The 25,029-nt window shown below is 41.4% G+C and overlaps 1 protein-coding gene across 2 annotated transcripts in view; it reads right to left on the bottom strand.

The window, feature by feature from the left end:
- Gab2 (GRB2 associated binding protein 2) overlaps positions 1–25,029 on the bottom strand; it is a 191,046-nt gene that overhangs the window by 11,089 nt on the left and 154,928 nt on the right. For both annotated transcript variants that reach the window (XM_042690220.1, XM_042690210.1), the window contains exon 3: positions 4,408–4,651. In XM_042690220.1, coding sequence (XP_042546154.1) covers positions 4,408–4,651 — 244 coding nt within the window. The remainder of the gene's footprint in view (positions 1–4,407; positions 4,652–25,029) is intronic.

Here is a 25,029-nt window from a genome sequence, read left to right as displayed (position 1 = left end):
GAGACAGGGTCTCACTCTGTTTAGCTCAGGCTGGCCTCAAACTCAAACTCAAGATCTGCCTGCCTTATCTTGCTAGTGCTGGGATTACAGGCTGGCCTGGGAGCCTCTTACTCCAGCCTGGCTTCAGCTCTTGATCCCTCAAACTCAGCTCCCTGGCCACATCTCTTGTAGCTAATCCTTACATGCTCAACCTCTGTGTATAGCTAATCACTTGCATAACTAATCACTTGGACAGGTAGCAGCTGTGATCTGTATTCTGTACCATCATTACTTGTCTCTGCCACAGCTGTGACTTCCTTGAGAACCAAAACATGTCTAATTTTTTTTCTCCTCAGCACACAGTTTGTCACAAAGTAAATAATGAACATTTATTGAGTGAACAAGTGTGTGATAATATAAACAAATGAATAAAGAAAGTACACTGGCACTTTTCTTTCCCTGAACTTGGCCCAAACTCTTTAACCAGAAGACTGACACCTCTTCTGTTTAGGACAGTTAGGTTCCAGCCTCTCTCTACTCAACCTCTCTTCTCTAGCTCACAGAACTACTCATTCATCCCCTAACATGTACTATGTCGTCTGTGCTCTGTCCCTGGGCTTACATTACTCATTTTTCTCTGCAATGCTCCCTGATTCTGCAAAACTTTATACCAAGTCTTAAGTACAAAGGTACAACAGATTCCCAGTGCCCCTTCCTGCTTTGATTCCCTCTTCCTTCATGTTCTCCTAGCATGCCAGGGTTCTGACATAACACCCACTCTACCTTGTGCTCATCATTTTTGCCTGTGCCTCAGACCATGTGTTCTAGAAGGCATACTGCAAATGATACAGATGTAGAGCAGAGGATAGGGATGAGGAGGGGTTACTTCAAAAGCCAGGAAAAAGGAGCTGAGCAATGGAACCTCTGATGTTGCACTTCAATTCTCCTTATGGGAAAGAACCAAAAGAGGGAAGCCTTGTGACTTTTCCTACTTTCCTTCAGATATGAACTGAGGCCTGTTACCATGATATGATGAGATGCTTCTGTGGATAGCAGGGCTGTGGGCTGCTGATGGGGGCATCATAAAACAAGCAAGATACAATTCTGGGTACATCAGTTGGAATGTCTCTTTAAATCCTCCAACAAATCTCCTCAAATGTCTGTTGAGGAAAATGGTAAATAACGGCAGTGCTGGTATAGGAAGATCCTAGGGTGCAGGGGAACTCACTGGACATGGAAAGAAGCTGGTGGGGGAAACAGTCCCTCAAGCCAGAAGTGCAGTGCACCTTTCCTGCCCATTCCTGTTGCTGGTTGCTGGCTCAGTGAGACCGTCATACCAATACCTCTCTTGCATTTATGCTTGGGCTTTAGTACCATTCTCAAACATTCTGGTGGCTTTTAAATGGGTTCCTAAGTCAATATATACACATATACATACGTGTGTGTGTATGTGTGTGTGTGTGTGTGTGTATGTGTGTGTGTCTGTGTGTATGCTGGTGCTCAGGCTTGAACTCAGGGTTTGGGCACTGTACTTGAGTTTTTTGCTCAATTGGCTAGTACCAATTGAGCTACATCTGTATTTCTGGCATTTTTGGTGAGGAAGTGTCTCACAGGCTTTCTTGCCCAGGCTGGCTTTGAATTGCAATTTTCAGATCTCAGCCTCCTGAGTAGCTAGGATTACAGGTGTGAGCCACTAGTGCCTAACTTCCAGCTTTATTTTTAATGGATCAATTTCCTACTTAAGGGAAATCTAATATATAAGTGCTTGCAAGTAGATTAACTGACATTTATCACTTTGTGACACCATTTTCCTGCCTTTGGCCCATCCCAAACCTGTCACAATCCTTTTTTTTTTTTGGCCAGTTCTGGGGCTTGAACTCAGGGCCTGGACACTGCCCCTGAGCTTCTTTTGCTCCAGGCTAGCACTCTACCACTTCCAGATTTTTCTGTTTATGTGGTACTGAGGAATCAAAATCAGGGCTTTCATGCATGCTAGGCAAGCACTGTACCACTAAGCCACCTTCCTAGCCCATGGTGTCACAATCTTTAAGAGACTGAGAGGATCTTGTCTCTATCCCACTGGCTGCATTTGTGAGCCTCACTTCTCCTTACCATTACAGAGCAGTGTTGCATTTGTGAAATTAAGTGAAACTAAAAAAGTTGTATATTCTGCCTTTGGTCAATTAAAGCACTGGAGGAATGAGTCAGGGGAAACCATGGGTAAATTCTCCACTTACATTTTTGACCCACCATCTTGCTGTAGAATATTGTTGCAGGGTCAGTAATGTGGGAATATCATCACTTGAAATTTCACTTCCTTCAGCTTTCACAAAAAGCATCAACCAGAGTGAACTCTTCTTATGGAAGTTTGACACATGCTCTACTTTTCTCCTAAGCTGCTTAAGGCAGTTAAATCCTTCCTCACCTCCTATTCTGAAAACCATATGGAGATAATGGGGTTAAGCAAGGTCAATCAATTAAACTATTAGGTAAAACTGACAGGGAACTATTGATGGTTCCAGAATTATGGCTTTTCAAGGTATGTGCACAGCCTTAGTGTGTCACCTATAACAGGTCAAACAGCTTCCTTGAAATAAGCTGTCAGTCACTAGCTGCAATATGGAATAAAGCCCCAAGGCTGGAAGGCAAAAATAAATACAGCAAAGCCAAAAAGAACTCTATTTTCCCCCCTTCAGTTCAAAACTACTTATTTTGGAGAAAAAAAAAAAAAAACTTTCTGAACAGTGACTTCCTTTAGCTTAGTGGGACACCTGAATTTTGTAAACAAGTTAGTTACCAGGAATATGCATTATCTAGTAAGTGAAGGACAGTGATATTACTTCAGTAAAAGTAGTAATAGCTTACACTTTTATGTAAGTTACTTCAGGTCCCCTCATAAATGAAAGAGAGATGTACAGATGTACAGATGTACACACACGCACACACAGAGTTCATAAAAAATATTTCAATCTGGTATTTTTATATTCAGTGTAGCTAAGAAGAGATAGATGAGCTGGTTGGTCCTATACAAAAGGAGATTCAGGAATTACTTTGGAGATCATATGAGATAAGTAACAAAAAAGTGCTTTGTAAATTGTACAGTGGCATTGTTTTTCTGGAGCACCTAGTATGTTCTGCAATGTCAGAGCGAAAGATGAAAGCTAGTATACAACATCACCAACACTTGGCATTATTAGACTTTTGAGAGTTAAAAAGTATTTTTTATTTTTTTTTTTGTTTTGGTATTGAGGTTTGAACTAAGGGCCTTGTACTTTCATTTGACCCTTTTGCTCAAGGCTGGCTCTCTACCACTTGAGCCACAGCTTCACATCTGGCTTTTTGATGGTTAACTGGAATAAATGTCTCATGGACTTTCCTGTCCAGGCTGGCTTTGAATTGGGATCCTCAGATCTTAGCTTCCTGACTAGATTTACAGGCATAACCCGCTGGTACCCGGCTTAGAATTAGGATTTTAGGATTTCATATTCTCTGCTCCCATACATGTAGCAGTGGGGTGGGCCCACAGGGAACCGGTACTGATACCAATACTGGCTAATTAATATTTTCTGCTTATTAACTTGTGATTTCCATTTTAGAGCTGAGGAAATTAGAAGTCAAAGAGTTTAATCAGAGCTGGATACTGGTGGCTCATGCCTGTAACACTAGCTACTCAGGAGGCTGAGATCTGAGGCCAGCCTGGGCAAGAAAGTCTATGAGACTCTTATCTTTAATTAACCATCAGAAAATTGGAAGTGGTGCTGTGGTTCAAAGTGGTAGAGCACTCACCTTGAGCAAAAGAGTAAGGGACAGCACCCAGGCCTGGAGTTCAAGCCCTACAACTGCCAAAAGAAACAAACAAAATAAAGACCATTCTTCTAGAGTTATTGCTCTAGTATGTTCTATGATGATGGAATTAAAAAAAATCAATACTGTCCAGTCCTAGTCATATGCCACAGGAGACTACTGAGCATCTAACTCAGGCTGGCACAAGAACTGATGTTAACTTTATTAAATTTAATTTGCCACAAATGCAATAGTGGATAGGGTAGTACCAGTACAAAGTGAGAGATGGATTTGCTCAGTGGTGTTAAGGTTCTGTAGCTATACTTGTATGGCTAACAAATATTTGACTCTTATGCAGGAGTTCTGAAATTCTAGCTCTTAATGCCTTTTACCCTCAAATCAATTTTTTATGGCATGACATGCTTGTATCGAGAGGTTCCTCTGGAAGCCAGTTATCACTTTGTAGCAATACAGATGATAAAATGTGAAGGTTATAGAGACAATAGTGGTTTTGTTATACATGTGTTTGTTTACCTGCAAGGACATAGTATCTTCCTCATTTGTCTTTAAAACTGAAAAAAGGACTGAAAAGTAGTGGGCCCTGTAGGTAGTCATTTACCCAAACAGTGATCATGTCTTTCCTACCTTGCATTTTCTGTTCTCCGGCTGAGGCACTGGTGCAAGTAGAGATACTCTTGAGGTGCACTGGTGGACAGAGCAGGCTGCATGTGGTTTGACATGGGGGACTCAAACGTGAACAGAGTGGGCTGGCTGGAGTGCGAGGGGGCTGAGGACTTCCGTTCTCGGAGCAGGTGCTGGCTGGAGCTGCTGAGTTCGGCTGGAGAAGAACGTGGGCCATGACTGGCTGAGGAAATGTTTCTCAGGGAGTCTGTGAGAGGAAGGAGTCGTGAGTTAAGAAGGAAAGACAGGTTTGTCAAAGGAAGAAAAACTATTTGGGGCACAGGCATGGCTAGAGAAGCAGCATTCTCTCCCTCATACACCGAGTTCCCAGAGAGCCAGCTGGTGCCTCCTGCTGGTCCTGAAGGGAAAATGCTCTTGCCTTCTTTACTGGAGCAGCCTGGAGGTCAGTGTCTATTACCACAGGGCCGGGACAGCTACACCCTAGGAGAAAAGGCTGCCAACGTCCAGAGGTTATGACCATAGCCACAGGCAGAGCCAGCTCCTGGAGCAGTGATACTCATAGCTTCTTCCTCTCTGGTGGCTTCTGCTGTCAGCGTGTCCTTCAAAGTAGCTGGCTTTGTTAAATGAGGCATTACTTCCTGAAGACTCACTAATTGAGGCTCTGGACTGGGCTTTCTTGCATTAATAATAAAAGCGCAAGTGTATTTTCAGCTCTTCCTCCAGATTGGACTCCAGTTCCTCTGGCCTGCTCTTCTGAGTCCTCCTAGGACAGCTATGTTCCCTGTTCTTCAATTCTATCTTTGGTTCCTTTTTTTCTTCTCTTAACTAATCTCAAACTCCTTGGGTATGTTTGTTAGAAAGGAAGTGAGGTATTAAGGGAAGAAAATAACTTACAGTTTGACAACCCAACTTCAGGGTATTATTCATTTGGCTGGCTCTCTGAGCTCAGTCCAAATTCCTTAGCATAACATACCAGGCTTTTCAGTCTGACCTATTTCCTGATTTCTCTCCACCCATAAACAAGGCGCACTGAAGTATCATCAAGTCCCTGCACAAAGCAGTCCCTTTTGTGATTATTTTGGCTTATGTTGTGTTTGTTCTCTATTCTTCTAGCAAACTCATATGGAAACTCTAAGATCCTGCATGGGTGTCAAAATCTCTCTGAAACCTTCCAACAGCCTTTGGCCAGGCTTCTTTTCACTGTCTCTCTGGGTGTCTGAGAACTGTGATTATGATGTTATTAGCTCACAACCCCAGCATTTACTCAAGAAGAGGTGAGGGTGAGGGTGGCATTCTAGGGTTATTCAATGACTATCATTTTTCTAGCTCTTCTCTGTTATCTGACCCATTCCAGGTCATACTATTCTCACTACTCTAGGCAGGATCACCAGCTCATTAATGTGCCTCACATTATTTCTCTAGTCAGGACGTCTTCTGTCAGTGACAAGAGAAAACACCAATGGGACCCTGGGGAAAATGGTTCTATTGACAGCTGTATTGACCTCCAAAATGAATTCTCATTACAGGTCTAGTAGTGGCCTGGATGTTCGTTAACAGAATCAATGCCTTTATTACTCCATTAGATTTGCAAGATGAACTCTCTAATGGTGGAGGAGAGAGGGTTTATACTAGGGGATGGAGAAGCCATGGCACCAAGGGAGGAACACAGCTGCTGTTTGAGAAGACACAGAGAAGGTGCAAAAAGAAAACCTTCATCTGGGCACTGGTGGCTCACGCTTGTAATTCTAGAGACTCAGGAGGCTGAGATCTTTCCAGCCAGGACAGGTAAGTCTGTGAGTCTCTTTATCTCCAATGAACCACAAACACAAAAAAAGCCAGAAGTGGAGCTGTGGTTCAAGTGGTAGAATGTTATAGAGTGTTAACCTTGAGCAAAAAAGCTCAGGGACAGTGTCCACGCCCTTAATTTAAGCCCCAAGACCTGCACGCATGCAAACATAAGCACGTGAACGTGTGTACACACACACACACACACACACACACACACACACACACACACACACACACACACACACACACACAGAGTAAGCCTCCAATCCAAACAGAGTATCTCTGTTCTCTTTCTGGCCTCCTCATCTTGTCTGTTCCTCTCATGGGCACATTCCTTAGGCTTCAGCTCCATACCCTCCTGTAGCTTCACACGGATACTAGGGTCTCTTTGGAGCTAATCCTTTCTACCTGAGCTTCAGTTACCACCCACGTGATGACAACTCTAGGATCTCAGTCTCTAGCCCAGTTCTCTGTCTGGATGTCCTGCTGTATGTGCTCCCATCTGTTTTAGCTGTCCACACACAGCTCAAGCTCAGCCATGTCACACCAATTCATACTCACTATCTCCGTGAAGCACATCAACATTACCCTCCAGGGGCTGGGAAGGTGGCTCAGTGGTAGAGCGCTTGCCTTGCATGCCTGAGGCCCTGGGTTTGATTCCTCAGCACCACATAAGCAAAAAGAAAAAAGCCGGAAGTGGCACTGTGGCTCAAGTGGTAGAGTGCTAGCCTTGAGCTGAAGAGCTGAGGAACAGCGCCCAGGCCCAGAGTTCAGGCCCCACGACTGGATCCCCCAAAAAACCAAAAACAACAACAACAACAAAAACATTACCCTCCAATGTGCTCCAAACCAGAGGCCAGGCTGTCATTTGTGTGTCTGCCCTGTTTCTTAACAACTAAGTCATGGTTATGTCACATGGTTATGTGCTGTCTCTATAAAAGTCTCTCTGTGAAACCACTGTCACTCTCTATAAAACCACTTTCCTGTTTTTTCTTCAACTTTGTTTCTCACCTTGCTCACTGTGCTTCAGAGGATTTCCAGGAACATGACAACCTCTCTCATCACTCTTGACTCTTGACAGCACTCTATAACCTTACTGGGAGTAAAGACACTGACTCTTATGGTTTTATCCCCAGGAGAAAGCCCAGTGTGTGGCACAACTCAACAAACACAATGCATAATAAGTCACTACTTTCTCAGTAACACAACCTTCAGAATGAAGTCCAGGACGGGCTCGAGTCCAATGACTGGTGTGCTTACTAAAGGAAATGGAGACAGAGAGAGACACAGGAAAAAATGCCATATGATGACAAAGAAACAGAACAGAACGAGGTGTCCATAAGCCGGAGAATGCCAAGAACTGCTGGCAGCCACTAGAAGTTAGCAGACAGGTAGAACCATATTCTCCCTTAGAGCACCCAGAGGGAGTCAGCACTGCTACTGCTCTAGCCTTGAAACTGCCAGAAAATATGCTTATACTGTTTTAAGCAACCTAGTTTGCTGTAACTTGTTACAGTATTCCCAGCAAAACAAATTTAGCACCATAAAACCCAAACTTTCATGCAGGGTCTTCTTGCTTAACTGATGAAAAATAATTGCCAAGTTTATTCCAGAGGCCAGTATAAAATTTAAGGTTTTTCCAGGGACCTGAGACAGCATATGCCTGGTCATGGTTCCAGTCTGCCACTGATCGGATGAGGTTCTGGGGAGTGGCCGCCTCCACTTTCCCATTAGCTGAAGGGAGGGTTCTGGGCTGCACTGTTTTCCTCACTAAAGCTGCTCCCTTCAGATGGCAATTGTCTTCTGTAAGTGGGATGTGGTTTACACATCAGGAATCAGGGCTGATTCTTAGGCCTGAAACTGGTATCGTTCATCACTTTATCATTACTCTATGTCACATCGACTACAGAAAACTTTCAAAAATCGAACTGAACATTTCACAGAAGCTCCATGGTATGGCACACGTAATAGAAAAAGTTATTAGATTAACAATTGAGAGATTTGACCCTTTTTATGGGTCTCCTTGACCTTGCTGTTTGATTGTGAACGAATCACAGCCTCAGTTGCTTTGGTATGAAAAGATACTAGGACCACCATCCCTTCTATAATCATAGAGGGCTCCTAAGATGATCAAACTGAAGAAATACACACCAAAAAACTGTATATGGATGTCCAAAACTATGCATGATGTCCAAAAAGTAGAAATAGCCCAAATGTCTATTAACTGATGAATGGCTAAATAAAATGTGGTATTCGACATCAAGGGCTATTATTCAGCCATACACATGAATGTGTACTGTTTTGATAAGCTTTAAAAATACTGTGCTACGTGGGAAGAAGCATGCTTTAATCTGTGTGAAAAGTTGCAAACACTGAAACTCCCTGGGATGCCTGGGAATGGGACCAGAGAGTAACTGCTGATGACTGAGGTTTCTTTCTGGAGCAATGAAAAATTTCTAAAATAGACTGTAGTGATGGTTATATAATTTGTCCATGTATGAAAACCTTTTGAAATATATGCTTTAAGTGAGTGAAGTTTGTGGTATGTAAAATGTATCTCAAGAAAAAAAGCTGCTTTCCTCAGAAAGTTAAAGAAACTGCATTTGATCTATCAGTTTCACTCATAGGTATATAGCTTAGATAAACATGCAATACCTTGCATGTGAATATTCTTAGCATTACCCATAATAGCCAAAGAGTGGAAACATCCAAATGCCCATCAAATGATCCACTAATAAAATGTGGTATGTCTTGTACAATGGAATATTATTCAGCAGTCAAGTACTGACATAAATTACAATATGTATTAATCTTAAAAACATTCATGATAAATGAAAAGCCATATTCTTTTAAATGAAATGTCTATAACTGGCAAATACTGAGGCAGATAGTATATTCATGGTCACTTAGTGTTAGGGGAATGAAGAGGGAATGTATAGGGTTTTTCTGGTGGCTGATAAAAATGTCCTAAAATTAGACTGTGCTGATTGCAGAACTTACTAAAAATCATTGAGTTGAACACTTTCAAATGATTTTAAAAGTCCACACATATACAAGTCCTTGGCAAACTATGAATTATACGCAAGAAATTAATGAGAGCCTAAAACAGTACATCTGCCCTCTATTTTTTATTTCCTCTTTGAAGGGAAATGGAACACTCAGAAACACTAAGTTTTTGCTGAAGTGCTAGCTCTTGGTGTAGACATTATTCTCCTTGCACTATCTTTAGCACCCTCACCTCCTCCTCACTCTCTTCCAACTGCATTGTTCACAATCACAATCCCCCACTCCATGATCACTGTTCACAGACACAATCCTTTACCCCACAAGCACAGTGATGGCAGTGTGAATATCAGTAAAACAAGGATACATGGTTTGGAGTCAGAAGGTCCAAGTAAGATAAAATCTCACCCAACTGGGATAAAATTAATGAGTGGCTGAGAGGGCCTGTGTCAGGAGCCAGGACATCAGGAAGCAGATTCAATTTGCTGTTAACTAGTTGGGAGACCACGTAGGGTCACTAAGCTTCAGTTCCTGTTCATGCCTGGCCAGCCTATCTGTCTCTCTGGCTTGTTTTACCAATTAGATGAGAAAAGAATGTGAAAGCAAACACATACACATGCAAAAAACCCCACCAGCCATTAATAGGATTTATTTTTATTGCTTGATATCCTATGAGGGGAGAAAACATGGCACAAATAAGGAAAAACATTAAACAACGTGAGGCTGGACTGTTTGGATACTGGGTAATGAGGTTGTTGTACTGATGTGACTTGGGTCATTTGGAAGGTCAGTCAATAGAGGTTTCCAGATTCCTGGCCTGGGCTTCTATCTCTAAGTCTAGACTAGAGATAGTACCCACAAATGCCTGAGTCAACTTGTTTTCTTTTAAAGAGGGTTTGATATTTTCCCTTTTCTTCCTGGCTTCTTTTTTAGGGCCCTATGAAATCACTCCCCTTTCTTTCCATACCACCCCTGGGAAGCCTGCCCAGCTCACAAACCTTCCCCCCACCCTCAGAGGAAAACTCTGAAGGGTTTCGACCAAGGAGCCAGGCCTAGGCTGGCCAGCCATCAACGGCTGGTGATAACAGGAGCAGGAAGGGAGGCTGGCCAAAGTTTCTGGAAAAGATGACTGGCCAAATAATGACTAGTTCCCTTATCTCAATGCTGCCTTTATCTTTATCCTGTCCCCCAAATAATTCCCACCCTCAAGGCTCACTGGGTGTCTCAGAATCCAAACAGTGGTTGACCAAAGAACACGTTGGACCCAGGCTGACTCAAAGCCTGGCTCTGCTAATACCTAGCACTGTAGCCGTAGACATGTGAATAAATGCCTTTGATTCTCTTGCTTAACAGGGATAATACACACTTTGTAGGGCAGCTGTGAGGATGAGAGATCATTTTATGTAAAGCATTTAGCATAGCACTCAGCTGTTCTTATTGTTTCTATTCCAGGAGTATACAAGGTGCTGATGAGACCTTGGGATTGGCCAAGAGGTATGACTTACTTTCTAAGCCATAGTGGATGTTTGGAAGGCAATCATCACTGTTTTTGTCACAATATATACTGTACAGATGAGAAGTATATACTGTACGAATGAGAAGTATACTGGCTGTAATTGCCTCAGCTGCCTTTTAACGAAGAACCCACCTTGTGTTTCTAGTCTACTCTGTGAGGTAGACAGTGTTACCATTCTGTCCTCTTCCCCATCCCCTCCAGGATGAAGAAACTTACCCTCAGAGACATCAGTAATTAGTAATGATCTCTAGGGTAACACAGCTAGAAAGTGGATTTGAAAAGACTGTTTTCAAATCCAAGTCTTTCACCTGTGTAGGGGGAAGACTTTCCACCAGAAGGCACAGTCAAATGACAAAAATGAGGGTCTAGGCCCAAGAATACTGCCATACGGCTGAGTGAATGTAGGTACACCATTTCATCTTCCTGGTATTATTTTCTCTATTTATGAAAGGAAGAACTTGGGTAAGATCGAGGACTCACGTCAAAGTTTTCTCTGAGAATCTTAAATACAGAGAGCTTATCCCACCAAAGACTAAACGAGTCATATTTGCACAGAGATTTAGATGGAGATTTTCTGATTTGATTTTAACAATCCTGCTAATTCCAAAAAGTAGGACCTGAAAACTAAATTAAAGGATAAATAGTTATCAAACCTTCTGTTTCATCAAGAGTATACATTTGAAAACCATCTTACCTTCTCACTGGAGTTAATTGAAGGGAGTTAAGTGAAAAATGAGAATCCGATGGGGGGTTGGGGGTGGGGACAAAATTCTACAACATGAAAGCACACTGACAATGCTGAGGGCATGACTGGAATTGAGGACCCAAGGTCATTTAAATTCACACTTATAAGCTTGAAGTAATTTAAGGAGTAATCCTCAGAATCTTCTGGTTCACAGAAGTAACTCATAAATCCAAGAACAAATACAAAATGGCTTTACTCCATACTCTGATTCAAGTTGTAATTGAAAGGGTCTCTAGAATCCAATTAGTCACTTCCTCCACCCACCCCCAAATCTCCTATCTACAATTGAAGAAACTATGGCCCAGAAAACAAGAAAGTTGTCCAAGGCCGCACAAGGCTCCTAGTCCAAGGATCCTTTTTCTATTCCAGAAGAAAGTTGTCCAAGGCTGCACAAGGCTACTAGTCCAGGGATCGTTTTTCTATTCCAGAAGAAAGCTGTTATCATTGTAAATGGTGTGTGTGTGTGTGTGTGTGTGTGTGTGTGTGTGTGTGTGTGTGTGTGTGTGTGTGTGTGTGTGTGTGTGTGTGTGTGTGTGTGTGTAGAGGTGTGTGTAGATGTGTATGTGTGTGTCCATGAGACCCAATTATCAGCGCACTGGCCAAGTGGATGGTTATTTTGTTGTATTTGTATTACTCACATTTGCCTGGTAAGTAAACATTTCTGGATCAAGCTATTAAAGATTAGTATAAATAATCCTTCAAGTCAAAAATATGTTTCCTAGTATTTATAATAACTATAAAGTAGCGGAAGGAGTTAGAGACAGCTGAGAAAAGCAGTAACATGAGATCCCAAGAGACCTTTCTACAACTATGGAAGAGTCTAAGAAAGAACATCTCAGAGCTTGAGAAGGCCAAGCTGGAATATCCTGACCTTGGTGCATATGATCTCGAGATATATGTGAGTAGAAACTGATTCTGCCAAGGGTTCAGGAGAAAGGCATTGGGTGGGTGTGGCTAATGGGTGCTGCACAGTTCCTTACAGAGCATCAGAAATAAATGCCTTGCCTTCTATCAGGCCTCTGGTTAGAATTAATCATGCCTTTCTGTATTCCTTTTATAGTACTTAGTTTTGCCATGTATTTTAGGAATCGAAGATATGTCATATAAAACCAGAATGTGAGCCATTAGTTGTCAGAATCTACACCCACTCCTCATTCTCCAACAGTGGTGAGTACAATATTTATGTCTGGCAAATGGTTTGAACTAGAAAATATTCAATGAGCGTGTCACAAACCTAAGCCAGAATCAACAAGCTCCAGGATGCAAATGTAAACTGTTCTCTAGGGTGAAAAAAATTGTTCTCACCTGTAAAGTTTCCTGGGTGGTATGTGTTTTGGAGAGCAAATCTGTATTTAGTCTGTCCTGTTCATTTCAGAGATCAGAGGACAATCTTACTTCTTACTTTACCTGACATGCCTATTACATACCTCTCTTATATAGACTTTACTCTTTGTCCCTTATTCTTGAAATAGCTAAGTGGTTCTCCTCAAATCATTCACACTTGGAATGAAGCATTATTTATTTATTTAGTTTGGTGATGGGGCTAGAGCTGGAAACCAGAGTCTCATGCTTTCTAGGCAAGTCATCTACTACTGAGTTACTTCAGTAGCCCCTGGAATGAAGCACTCCAGTCATTTGTGTAGGGTTATGAGCATTTAACATTGGCACTAGTCTAGAATTTGCAGGCTAGTGTGCAGTTAAATGCACACTGCAGTTAGAAAGAAAATTTTTATTCAGGGCAGGACTTCTACATTTTTCCTAAGGGACTCTGGGAATATACTAGTGTCCTCATGAGATTCCTTTCCTCCAGTAGATGCTGTAAGTTCACATTTTAACAACACATTTGACCTTGTAAACTTTCTACAAAAATATTTAAAAATAACAGTATTTAAAAACTAACCAGCTTTTTTTTTTTTTTTTTTGGTTGGGGGCCAGTTGTGGGGCCTGAACTCTGGGCCTGGGCGCTGTCCCTCAGCTCTTCAGCTCAAGGCTAGGGCTCTACACTTGAGCCACAGCGCCACTTCCAGCTTTTTTCTTTTCTGCTTATGTGGTGCTGAGGAATCGAACCCAGGGCCTCATGCATGCAAGGCAAGTGCTCTACCACTGAGCCACCTTCCCAGCCCAAAACTAACTAGCTTTATAAGAGGTGAGCTTTCCTCAACTCTCATTAAGAGGTAACTGGCAATTAGTACAAAACAGATAAAATCAGATAAAACTGTGGGAAGAGTATTATGACTCATTAGCAGTGGAATAACCACAAGAACAGTATCATAACCTAGATCAATCCATGTAGTAAGGTTGGATTCTAAGAGCTCCAGCTTTGCCTAAGGAATTAGACTACCTGTAGAATTATCTGCTGAAGGTTTTGCTTTAGGAGAGGCAGTCTGGTACTAGTGGGAAAGGAACATGGGCTTTTATTGCCTGAATCTCAGCTTACTTGCTGTGAAACCTAGGAGTAGCATCACAGTCCAAGGGTCCTAATTTGTTTTTTGGGTTTTTTTTTGGTGTTTTTTTCTCTTGCTTTACTTTATTTTTACTTTGAAGTATCTCATACATAATCAGGCTGGCTTTGAACTTGTAAACTTTCTGTTTTCCTCTTTTTTTAAAAAACATTTTTAAAATTATCATCTTTAAGTAGTTGTACAAAGAAGTTCCCATTCTACAAAACATGCATGAATACAAGGTGTCTGACAACATTGTCACCCGTTACTCTTGACCCATCCCTTCTCTAAATTGAGATTAGGTGATTACATAAATTTCACAGTATTGTGGAATAGTGATACTTAGTTAAAGTCACAAACACATTTTAACCTTCACAAGGCAAATCGTCATTATCATGGTCTATGAAGTTTGTGAATTCTAAGAGCTTTGACAATACAATTATTTCTTCCACATCAGGTGATGTTTACATTTCTTTCCTTTTGTTTAATGTAGGCTGTTCCCTCTTTCCCTCTCATTCCTCCCTTCCCATCGCCGTCTTTGGGTTTCTTAGTTCTTTTTCTTCTATGTCCAGTGCGGCTGAGAAGGGTCCTACTTTGTAAATTCTATGAAAGTGCTATTGGTAGTTTTTGGAGAAGAAATGCCAGGTGCCTGAACATAAGTGCACCTTACGTGAAAACTCACTCTCTAGCTTCTGCCACTCATCTCCAAGTCTTGCCTCATAATGCATCAGCATCTCTAGGCTTTTTCACTGGGGCCCTAAGAGAAGAGTTGTCTTTTGAACACTATTAGGTGGACCAGAATTGAACAGACCTGAGATGTGTGAGCAGACTAGAACAGGGATCATCAGCAAGCTATGGCTCATGTTAAATCTGGTCTGTTTTTTTTTTTTTTTTGGTCGGTCATGGGGCTTGGGCACTGTCCCTGCGCTCTTCAGCTCAAGGCGAGCACTCTACCTCTTGAGCCACAGTGCCACTTCCGGTTTTCGAGTGGTTTATTGCAGATAAGAGTCTCACAAACTTTTCTGCCCGGGCTGGCTTTGAACTGTGATCCTCAGATCTCAGCCTCCTGAGTAGCTAGGATTATAGGCGTGAGCCACCAGCGCCCGGCCTAAATCTGGTCTGTTTTGGTGAAGTTTTACTGGAATGCTCTATACCTAAATGTTTATGTGTTACTTATGGCCACTTACACATTACAACAGCAAAACTGAGTATTTGGAACAGATAACATACAAATGGAAAAGTCTAAAGTATCTACTGTTTGGCCCTTTACACAAGAAGTTTGTGAACTCCTAGACTGGAGTCTCATTCAGTTTTATATAATCATATACCTTCTTTCAGAATATTAGCATCTAAATTCATCACTAGAAAGTCAGAAGTCAGCTGAAATCTAAACCAATGAATCCCAAATTTTCAGTTTGAAGCAATAAAGAGAAGAAACTTCAAGAAAAGCGGGTTTGGATAACCAAGGAATACTTTTTTTTTGCTAGTCCTGGGGCTTGAACTCAGTGTCTGGGCACTGTCACTGAGCTTCTTTTGCTCAAGGCTAGTACTTTACCACTTGAGCCACAGTGCCACTTCTGGCCTTTTCTGTTTATATGGTACTAAGGAATTGAACCCAGAGCTTCATGTATGCTAGGCAAGCACTCTACCACTAAGTCACATTTCCAGCCCCCAATGCATACTTTTATAAAATGAATTAAAATCATAAGCATTTTTATTTCAGTATATTTTGGACACAAACCAAGTGGTTTCATAAAGTTCTCTAAAAAATCCTACATTATGGCTTTAAAGAGTCTGAATTATTATTAACATGTTCTTTTGGTAAAATAGTAATGTTTTAATATGTGCGTATGGTATTTTATAATTTGCTTTGATGTCAACTAGTATATACACATACATGTATACAAGCATACACACACATACACACAGCCTATTAGGGGTGTGACAGAAATTGAACTGGATCTAGGAATCAATTTGGGAAGAAATGAAACAACAATATTGAATCTTTTACCCAAGATAGTGTATGTCTCCACTTATAGTCTTTAATTTCTCCTAGTGATATTATTTTTTGTATAGAGATCTCAGCTTTTTTGTTGTTCAATTGGTTCCTAAGCATTTAATCTTTTGATACAATCATAAATGTAGGTGTTGAAAATAAAATTTCCAGTTATATTCTTATCCTTAATAACTTTGTCATTTCCGATAACACTAAAAAGTTGGCAAGGTAGTACTCTCTTCACTTAAGACATGAAGAGAATGAGCTTCAGAGAAATGATGATACTCCACCTTACAGATCTATTAGGAAGTGTCCAAGCCAGGATACACATCCATATCTTTTTCACACTGAGTTCTGATCCCATTATACAATGGGGTAAAAGGGTAGATGAGAAGCATATGCTCTATACACAATGACTATACAGAGAACCGGTAAAATTAAAAGCACAACTCATGACTAATAAACATCCTGACAGGCCCTTTTTGCAATCTGATCTAAATTGCTTTTCAGTGACTTATCACATTTCCATGTCTTATTTTCATCAAAACACTTATTGTCATAATTCAGGCATTTTGTTTTTGAGCTGTCTCTTTCCCCTTTACTGTAAACTCCTTTAAGAGTCTGAGCCCTCGAGCTGGGCTCACACCTGCAATCCTACTCAGGAGGCTGAGATCTGAGAATCACAGTTCAAAGTCAGCTTGGGCAGGAAAGTCAATAGAAATCTTTTTTTTTTTGTTGTTGGTCATGAGGCTTGAACTCTGGGCCTGAGCGCTGTCCCTCAGCTCTTCAGCTCAAGGCAAGTGCTCTACCACTTGAGCTACAGCACCACTTCCCGTTTTCTGGTGGTTTATTGGAGATCAGAGTTTCACGGACTTTCCTGCCCGGGCTGGCTTTGAACCGTGACCCTCAGATCTCAGCCTCCAGAGTAGCTAGGATTTCAGATGTGAGCCACCAGCGCCCGGCATCAATAGAAATCTTATCTTCAATAAACTACCAAAATGCTGGAAGTGGAGTTGTGGCTCAACTGTAGAGCACTAGCCTGGAGCTAGTACTAGGACAGTACCCCAGGACAGACACAGACAAAAAAATTTGGAACCCAACACATCCTGTTCACCATTGATGCCTCAGTATGATACTCATCAAAACAAGCTCTCAGGTTACCTGAAACAACAGTGTAATGGCTACCAGCCCTTGCACTCCCCACATTCACCTAGAGGTTGCACTGGTTAGCTGTTCTCATTGGTGGCAACAGAACTCGCAGACAGTTTCTGTGAGATAGGAGATGTCTTTTACAGAAGCCCTTGGCTGGAAAATTCACACTGACCTGGCCGAACCACCTTCCTGCCTTCTCTCCACAGGCATAAGACCCACACATCCCAGTCTCAAGGTATTCCTTGTTTTCGCTGGCTTTCCCCCTTTCATCCCTTACCACAGGCTCACTTCATAAGTGTCTACATTTTTATCAATGTCTGCTTTTCAGAGAACCAAACTGACACACCCAGTTTCCAGAACAGGGCTTAGTGAACAAATGATTGCCTCTCACTCCGAAATGGCCAAGTCCCTCAGCTGGCTGCTCAGCTCTGTTTATGATGAGGTGGACTCCAGTGGATGTGAAACATCTGTCCTACAAAGGGTGAACAAATGTAACAGTGATACTCACTAGACACCATATTAAAAATGAACTACAGTATACAACTTGTGGGTGGAATGGGAGGGAAAAACTAGGAGAGAGTGAGGGATGGGAAGTGACACTATCTGAAAAGAAATGTTCTTTTTGCCTGACTTACGTAACTATAACCCTTTCGTACATCACCTTATAATAACTAAAAAAATTTTAAAAAATCTGTTCTACTCTTAGAGGAAACTGAAGTTATGGGGTAGGTAGGTCAATGGCAAAAGCTGATGTCATCTTTTTTTTTAAATAATATATATTTTTTATTGTAAAGATACTGTAGAGAGGGGTTACGGTTACATGAGTAAGGTATCAAACATTGTTACCCCCCTCCTTTGTTTTGCAATGTCATCTTTAAGAACAGTCATGCTGGTAAGGCCAGAGATGGGCACCACAAAGCAACAGAGATGGCATTGAATCTTTTCCAGTCCCTGACCACATACTAAAGCCTCTAAACATGTACCTGGATCTATACATAGAATTTCAGGGGACAACTTAGTAGTCAAGAGCACTGATTCTGAGGCCAAACTGTCTGGCTTTGAACTGCAGCTCTTTTACTTACTAGTTGTGCAAACCAGGGAAAGTATATCATCATCCTTGAGCTTCAGTCTCCTTATTTGTAAAGTGGAAGTGATGAAAAAATCTCTCTCTCATAAGGTTATATGAGTGAAGATCTGTAAAATGCTTAGAATGCTTGTCATGCAGTAAACTCATTTTAAATATTAGTCTTTATTATTTATTAGTAGTACATTTAAGGAATAATCACTTTTGTCTTTTCCCCAAACTCAGAACCGTGTTTACTTTGTGATTAATACATTTACTAAATAAACCCTGCTGACTTTCCATACACGTACCTATCCAGGGGCTTGAGCTCAAAGCATGGGTGCAATCCCTGAGCTTTTCTTTGGATTAAAACTAGTGCTCTACCACTTGAGATACTTTTTTTGCTCTTTAAAAAAATATATTACTGATATTTTATTCTTTCTTTTTTCTTTCAGTGCTGGTGACTGAATACCTTGAGCATTTAGGCAAGTACTTTACCCATAAACCACATCTTCAGCCCTATTCCTTTATTAAATATAAATTTTTATTGTTATAATTAAAAGTGATGTACAGAGGAGCCACAGTTTTTTGGTGTGTAATGGGAGTCAAGAGCCTCACGGGCTTTCCTGCCTAGGTTAGCTTTGAACTGCAACCCTCCGATTTCAGGTTCCTAAGTAGCTAAGATTACAGGCATGAGCCATTGGTGTCTGGCTCAAAGGTCAAGTTTGTACTCTAGCCTTGCCAGTCAGCTGTGTGCTCTCCCCTCTATTGACCTCTGGATATGCTGTCATTGAGGAGTTTGGAACCAAACACTCCCTAAGGACTCTTCAAGATCTCATATTCTAGAAGTTTCTCATACTATGCAATGTATTCCCTTTTGTCTTGGCTAATATGATTCACCAGCCAAGAAGAAATGTGCTGTTCATTGACCTCATCCAGAAAAGGGTGAAGAGGAGGCAAGAAAAACCAAACAGTAAAGAAATTGTACATACATAAAATAAAACTTAGATCATTAGCATAACCCCATCTTCTCAGGCTTGCTAGGACATCATCCATTTTGAGAGATTTACTTATTTATTTATTTTGTACTTGATGTTATTTTTCAGTATTTAGAACTTCAGGTATTGTTGAATTTAAACCTATGAGTAAGGGTTTTTTTGGTGCTTTTTTTTTTTAAATGGCTAATTAGAGATGTAAGAGTCTCATTAACTTTCCAGGCTGGTCTGGTCTGACTTGTAATCACAATCCTCAGATCGCAGCCTCCTGAGTAGCTAGGATATAGACTTGAGTCACTGGCACCTGGTTCTTTTTCTTAATTTTTGAGAAATGAAGGAAGTTCTCCAAATATTTGGGATTAAACATATTTGTACTTATACTCATTTACCAAGCTCTACCCAAGTATTGTAACTAAATAATACAAATGAGTTAATTATATGTGTGAATTTACTGGCAACTACATTTATTGGGTCTTTACTAATGTGGTAGAAATAGAAAGACAAGAAAGACAACAGAAAAGAATGAAACATGGTCCCACCCAGTCTTTCACACAATTGCTTCCTCTGCTCAGCAATCTGTTCCCAGTTTTCTACAGCAACTGGGAACTTAAACAGCACCCCAGAAAGAAAACAAGAGAAACTTGAATTACTTGAGACAACCCTGCATTGACTAGGCTTTCACTGAATTGATTAAATTGTCTATTTCTGTTACTGGCCAGATGGCAGTTTGCTAATGAAGTTAAATGCAGAAAAATTAAAGAGTTTAAAATTTTCATACTTAAAAAATCTGGCAGATGTATTTTTGGCACAGAGCCAACCATGGTTCAATTAAAGTCAGGTAAATCTTGCTGAAAATGGAGGTGGCAGGGAGTCAGCAAGAAGAGTTCCAAAGGAGTTTGGAGGAGAACATAAACGGGAGAACAAATTGGCTCAGGAGTTCGCTCAAAGCTAGTACTCTGTGGTGTGCACTGAATGAGTGAACACAGAATGGAAAAATGGCATCACTTAGAAATATGGGCTGCAAGTCAGGTGCCAGTGGCCCACGCCTATAATCCTAGCTACATAGGAGGCTGAGATATGAGGATCTCGATTCAAAGTAGCCCAGGCAGGAAAGTCCATGAGACTCTTATCTCCAGAAAACTGGAAGTGGCGCTGTGGCTAAAGTGGTAGAGCGATAGCTTAGAGCTGAAGAGCTCAGGGACAGTGTCCAGACCCAGAGTTCAGGCCCTCCCCCTACTCCCCACACACAGCAGAGTCCAAGTAGAGAGGGAAGTATGTTCTGAAGAAGCAGAAGTGGATTTTCTTCAGAAATTCATGTAGACAGCGATGGCAACCCAGTAATCTTCTAGTGGGCACTGGGGCTCCTGCCACTGGCCTAATGGCAAGGAAGACTCTACTCTGTGAGAGGAACTATATAAATAACAGCAGGATATGAGGTCTGATCCTGGGTGGGATCTGAAGCTACAGGGAGGTTAATAGAAAAAAAAAACAACTGAAGAAGAGGAAAGTGAGCAGGATCCCTGTGTTCACTTTACCTAGACAGAGGAGCAGGCTAGAACTGGGGTGACAGGGCACCCCAGAGCCCTACTGGAATGCTGGAGTGCAGGGTGGATTGAATTTGGTGGTAGATTCAGAGGCCTGAGCACAATAGCAGAAGCATAGGTTGGGGACCAGGTGATCCTGAAACCAGCAACACTGCTTTCACTGTTTCTAGGTAATTCCATTTTATGGATTGGTGAAAAAAAAACCCACTGCTTTCTCCCCTCTCATTTATGCACTTTTAGAAATGGTCACATGGGGCTGCCCGTTTTTAATGATATACAATTATGGAAAAACGATTATTTACTAAAACTGTCATTCTACACACACAAAAGAACACATTTCAAACATGCACACACAGAGTTGCTGAAAAAAGAGAAGTTTAAAAATTTGAGTATATGTAGCCTTATGAAACTGATTTTATATTGCTCCTCAGCATTTTCATTATTTGGGGGGACTAAGAGAATTTTCATAGTTCAGCCCCCATCTGCTATTCTGAAGTCTCTGCCACAACACAGTATTTTCTTTTTTTTTTTTTTTTATTTTAATTTTATTTGTGAACATACTGTACAGAGGAGTTACAGTTACATGGGCAGGATAATGTGTACATTTCTTACCAAGCATTGCAGCCTCCTCCTTTGTTTACCCTTCACATCCCTTCCCAGCCTCCCCCCTCCCCCCCAATCCCAATCCTTCTCCTTCCTCCCCCCCCCCAGCCCCCCCCCCCCCACCAACGTTGTAAAGTTCGTTTTGGACATGACAACTTGTACTTCTCATTGTTGCAACAGGTCCACCTGTATCCTTAAACAACTGGTTTTTCCCCATCTCCTCCACAAGTTATACTGACATCAAATATAGTGAAAGCAAGGGTTATACTGTGGGGGAGGGACATACAAAGCAACAAAGAGATAATCTTATAAATGTGTTAGAAACACATGCATGAAAGAAAAAAACATTAAAATACACATCTAAGGGTTCATTTTCCTGACATCACATTATCTGACCTTTTCTGCTTGACTCATACATATACTAGATATTACAAATAAGGGAAGCCATGGGACCTACGTTTCTTTGGGCCTGGCTTACTTCACTTAATATAATTTTTTCCAAGTTTTTCCATTTCCTAACAAATGGGGCAATGTCATTCTTTCTGATGGAGGCATAGAATTCCATTGTGTATATATACCACATTTTCTTGATCCATTCATCTACTGAGGGGCATCTGGGTTGGTTCCATATCTTAGCTATGGTAAATAATGCTGCAATAAACATAGTTGTGCTGGTAGCTTTAGTGTGGTCTTGTTTGTAAACATTAGGGTAAATGCCCAAAAGTGGGATTGCTGGGTCATAGGGGAGCTCTATGACAACACAGTATTTTCACACTGTGTCCCAGGCAAGCCTGGAAGAAGAGGAGGGGTAGACATTTGGATCTAGTTCCAGCTTGTAGAATCTGACCATTTCTCTCGAAAGCATTCAAAGTGGCTCCTAAATACTCGATCCATATATTGTGTTCCATGTAACTCTTAAAACAAGATTTGAAAACCACTCCTAGTTTACTGTTGAAGAAGGTGAGACCTTCTGATTTCTGATGGCTAGAGAGAGATGACAGTTCAGATCCTAGAGATGAATGACATTTTTCACTGATTTTGTAACATTCAGAATCTTATGTACAGCTGTCTGTAATTGGATGTTTCATCATAATGAGGAGTTTCTGGGGACCAGGGTTATCTTACCACTAAACACAAAGTTCTGATACTATTTCTGCTTCAAAATTAAGAATTAGAATGGGTTTGGAATCTGCTCTGGGACCAAGTCAGTAATCATTTATTACCTTCCTTCACGAGGGCTAATCAAAGGAAAATTAAAGAAAGGGAGAGGAGACTTCAAGAGATAGTTGGGAACCATCCAGCTGCTGGTGCTGAGGATTTGGGATGAGATGTGCACATCTTTGAACAGTCTGTGGGTTTTGGCAGGTAACACTAGGCTTAATCTATGCTGGCTGGTTGGCTGGGGAGTTGAAGAGGAATGTCTGATATGAAAGACAGAGCCGGAAGAAGGATCGAGGTTTAAAATGAAGAGAGTAGGGTCAGGTTTCTCTCTGTCTCCTTTTCCTCCTCCAGAGTCTGGACTTCCCTGAAGGTCAGAGCTGGGCCTGGTCTAGGACAGTGCAGAAGGGTCTGTGGGAATTTTATGGAGTTCATATTTCAACTCAAGGCTTGATTTAGGGATGAGTAGGCCCAGCTGTAAATAAAAATCATCAAACAAGCAAAAGATTTAAGAGGAAGGTCTGACATTTCAGGGCTACTTCGATTTTTTCTTTTTAGGCAGGAGGATTTCACATTTGGCTGGAAACTGGTCTGGATGGAGGTTTTATTTTCCTCATTGTCTCAGTGGAAAAAAGGGTGGGTGATTCAGACAGCAGCCTCCGCCTTTGGGCTGGGGCCTGGGTCAGTCTCCACTTGGTGTGTACTTTGCTCCTCAACAATGAGTCTCAGCCTGGGGAAACACTCTCATCTCCCACGCTGACTCTCAGCTTCCCAGAGGAGTTGGAAATCTGATTTCATTTATATATTAAGAAAAGCAACAACAAACAATACAACCCCACAAATGGTGAGGGGAGAGAACAGAAGGAAAAGGCCCTCCCAGGGAAGAGTAGAGAGAAGGGTGAGGTCTCTGAGAAAAGATTCTTACCTCCCCACCCTACTCCACTCCCAGCTCTCCCACTCTCTTTCATCACAGAGAAAGCACCAAGGGCATTAGAAGGCCTCTGAGCAGGCTGCTGGGTCTTGCATAGCCCTCTATGCTGTAAAGGTCCAGTGGGAATATAGGGCTCCTGATCCTCTCCCCAGCGAGGAAGGAGCTATCTGAATACCCTTAGTCACATTCTTCCACTGGTTGCTAAACATTTCCTCACAGGCATTCCTATAGGTATTACAGCACCCCCATGGGACCCAGGACTTAAAATATTCTTCTGGGGAATTAGTTGGGAAACACATAGATTATTAGAAACTTAAAATATTCATAAAAATTGACAGGGGGTCAGTCTCACCAACTTTTTTTTTTTGGGGGGGGGTAGGGAAAAGATTGAGAACAGTTGGTTGGAAATTGGGAATTTTTCACTCCACACAATTATAGTCATACAATTACTATGAAATGTTGCCCAATTTGATATCTCAAAATAAGATGCTTCTCTGTATCTTGCTGATTGAATCTGCATATAACACAAGGCTTTTGTAAGCTAAACCCCAAGCTCAAATTCACAGTGGTTTGCTGATTACTATAAGACAGATCTAAGACCATTATTATGCCACTTTAGTCTTCAGAGATTAATAAAATGGATAATGGCATCTTACTTTCAAAATAGTCATTTCTCAATAATTATTTGCGGTTCTTCCTTCTTGCTATTTTGTGACTTAGATTCAGCCATGATAAACATGCCTGTGAGAAATGGTTTGAACAAAGGAGTCGGCACACACAGCTCTAGAATGCTTTCAGGCCATGCTGCACAAGTGCCCTATAGCACTATGTCCTTCCTGTGCAAAAGGAAGAATGCCAAGAGCCCTTACCTATCTGATATTCTTTCTCTGTACTTAAAGGAGACTGCAGAAGTCTCTAAAAATGCCAGAGATTTAAATCATATCCTATTCATCTTGTTCTACCAATATAAAAATAATCCTTGTGGAAAATGTTGTAAAGGCAGCTACGGTTCACACTATGTCTTACACTTCTTGTGTGAGGCAGCATCACCTCTATTTTGCAGAGGAGAACACTTCAGGGAAGTAAAGTTACTTATGCACCATCATACTACAAATAAGTAGTAGCACTGGGATACAAGCCAGGTAGGCTACCTGTCAGAGTCCATATAATTACATTGAGGGAATTAAAAGGAAATAGAAATCTTCATCTTTGAGGATTCAAAAGGGTGAGGGCTTTCCTAACAACAGATGACTCGTGAGCACATGAATAATTCACCAAAGCTCTCTGCTGAGAGCTGGTTCTTTTTGTGTATGGTACATCTGGTCAGGGCCAGCTGCCCATGGCTGGGCCACAAATGTGAGGGCCTGGACCCTCCTGTTTGTAAACAGAGCTCAGAGAGGCTCTGCTTCCTTACACTGGATTATGAAGGCTATTTTGACTCTCACAAGGAGATAGGACTCTTACTTTTGCTTGTGTGTGCATGTACACACATGCATGTGCACACAAAAACAAGTTCCAACAAGCTCTTGATTATTTGTTCTTGGAGATGCTTTTCCTCCTAGGCCATCATCCTGAATTCCTTCTTGATATTCATATTCACTTTCATTCCTGCTCTGATCTTGATCCTGCAGGTTTTATCTTAGATATTTTTTGGCTGAAATATGTGAAGAACTGGAGGGTAGCACTAGAA

This window comes from Dipodomys spectabilis, unplaced genomic scaffold (genome assembly GCF_019054845.1).
Source record: "Dipodomys spectabilis isolate Male_0828 unplaced genomic scaffold, ASM1905484v1 ptg000003l, whole genome shotgun sequence".
NCBI classification, from domain to species: Eukaryota; Metazoa; Chordata; class Mammalia; order Rodentia; family Heteromyidae; genus Dipodomys; species Dipodomys spectabilis.
This window is presented reverse-complemented; position numbering and strand designations above follow the sequence as displayed.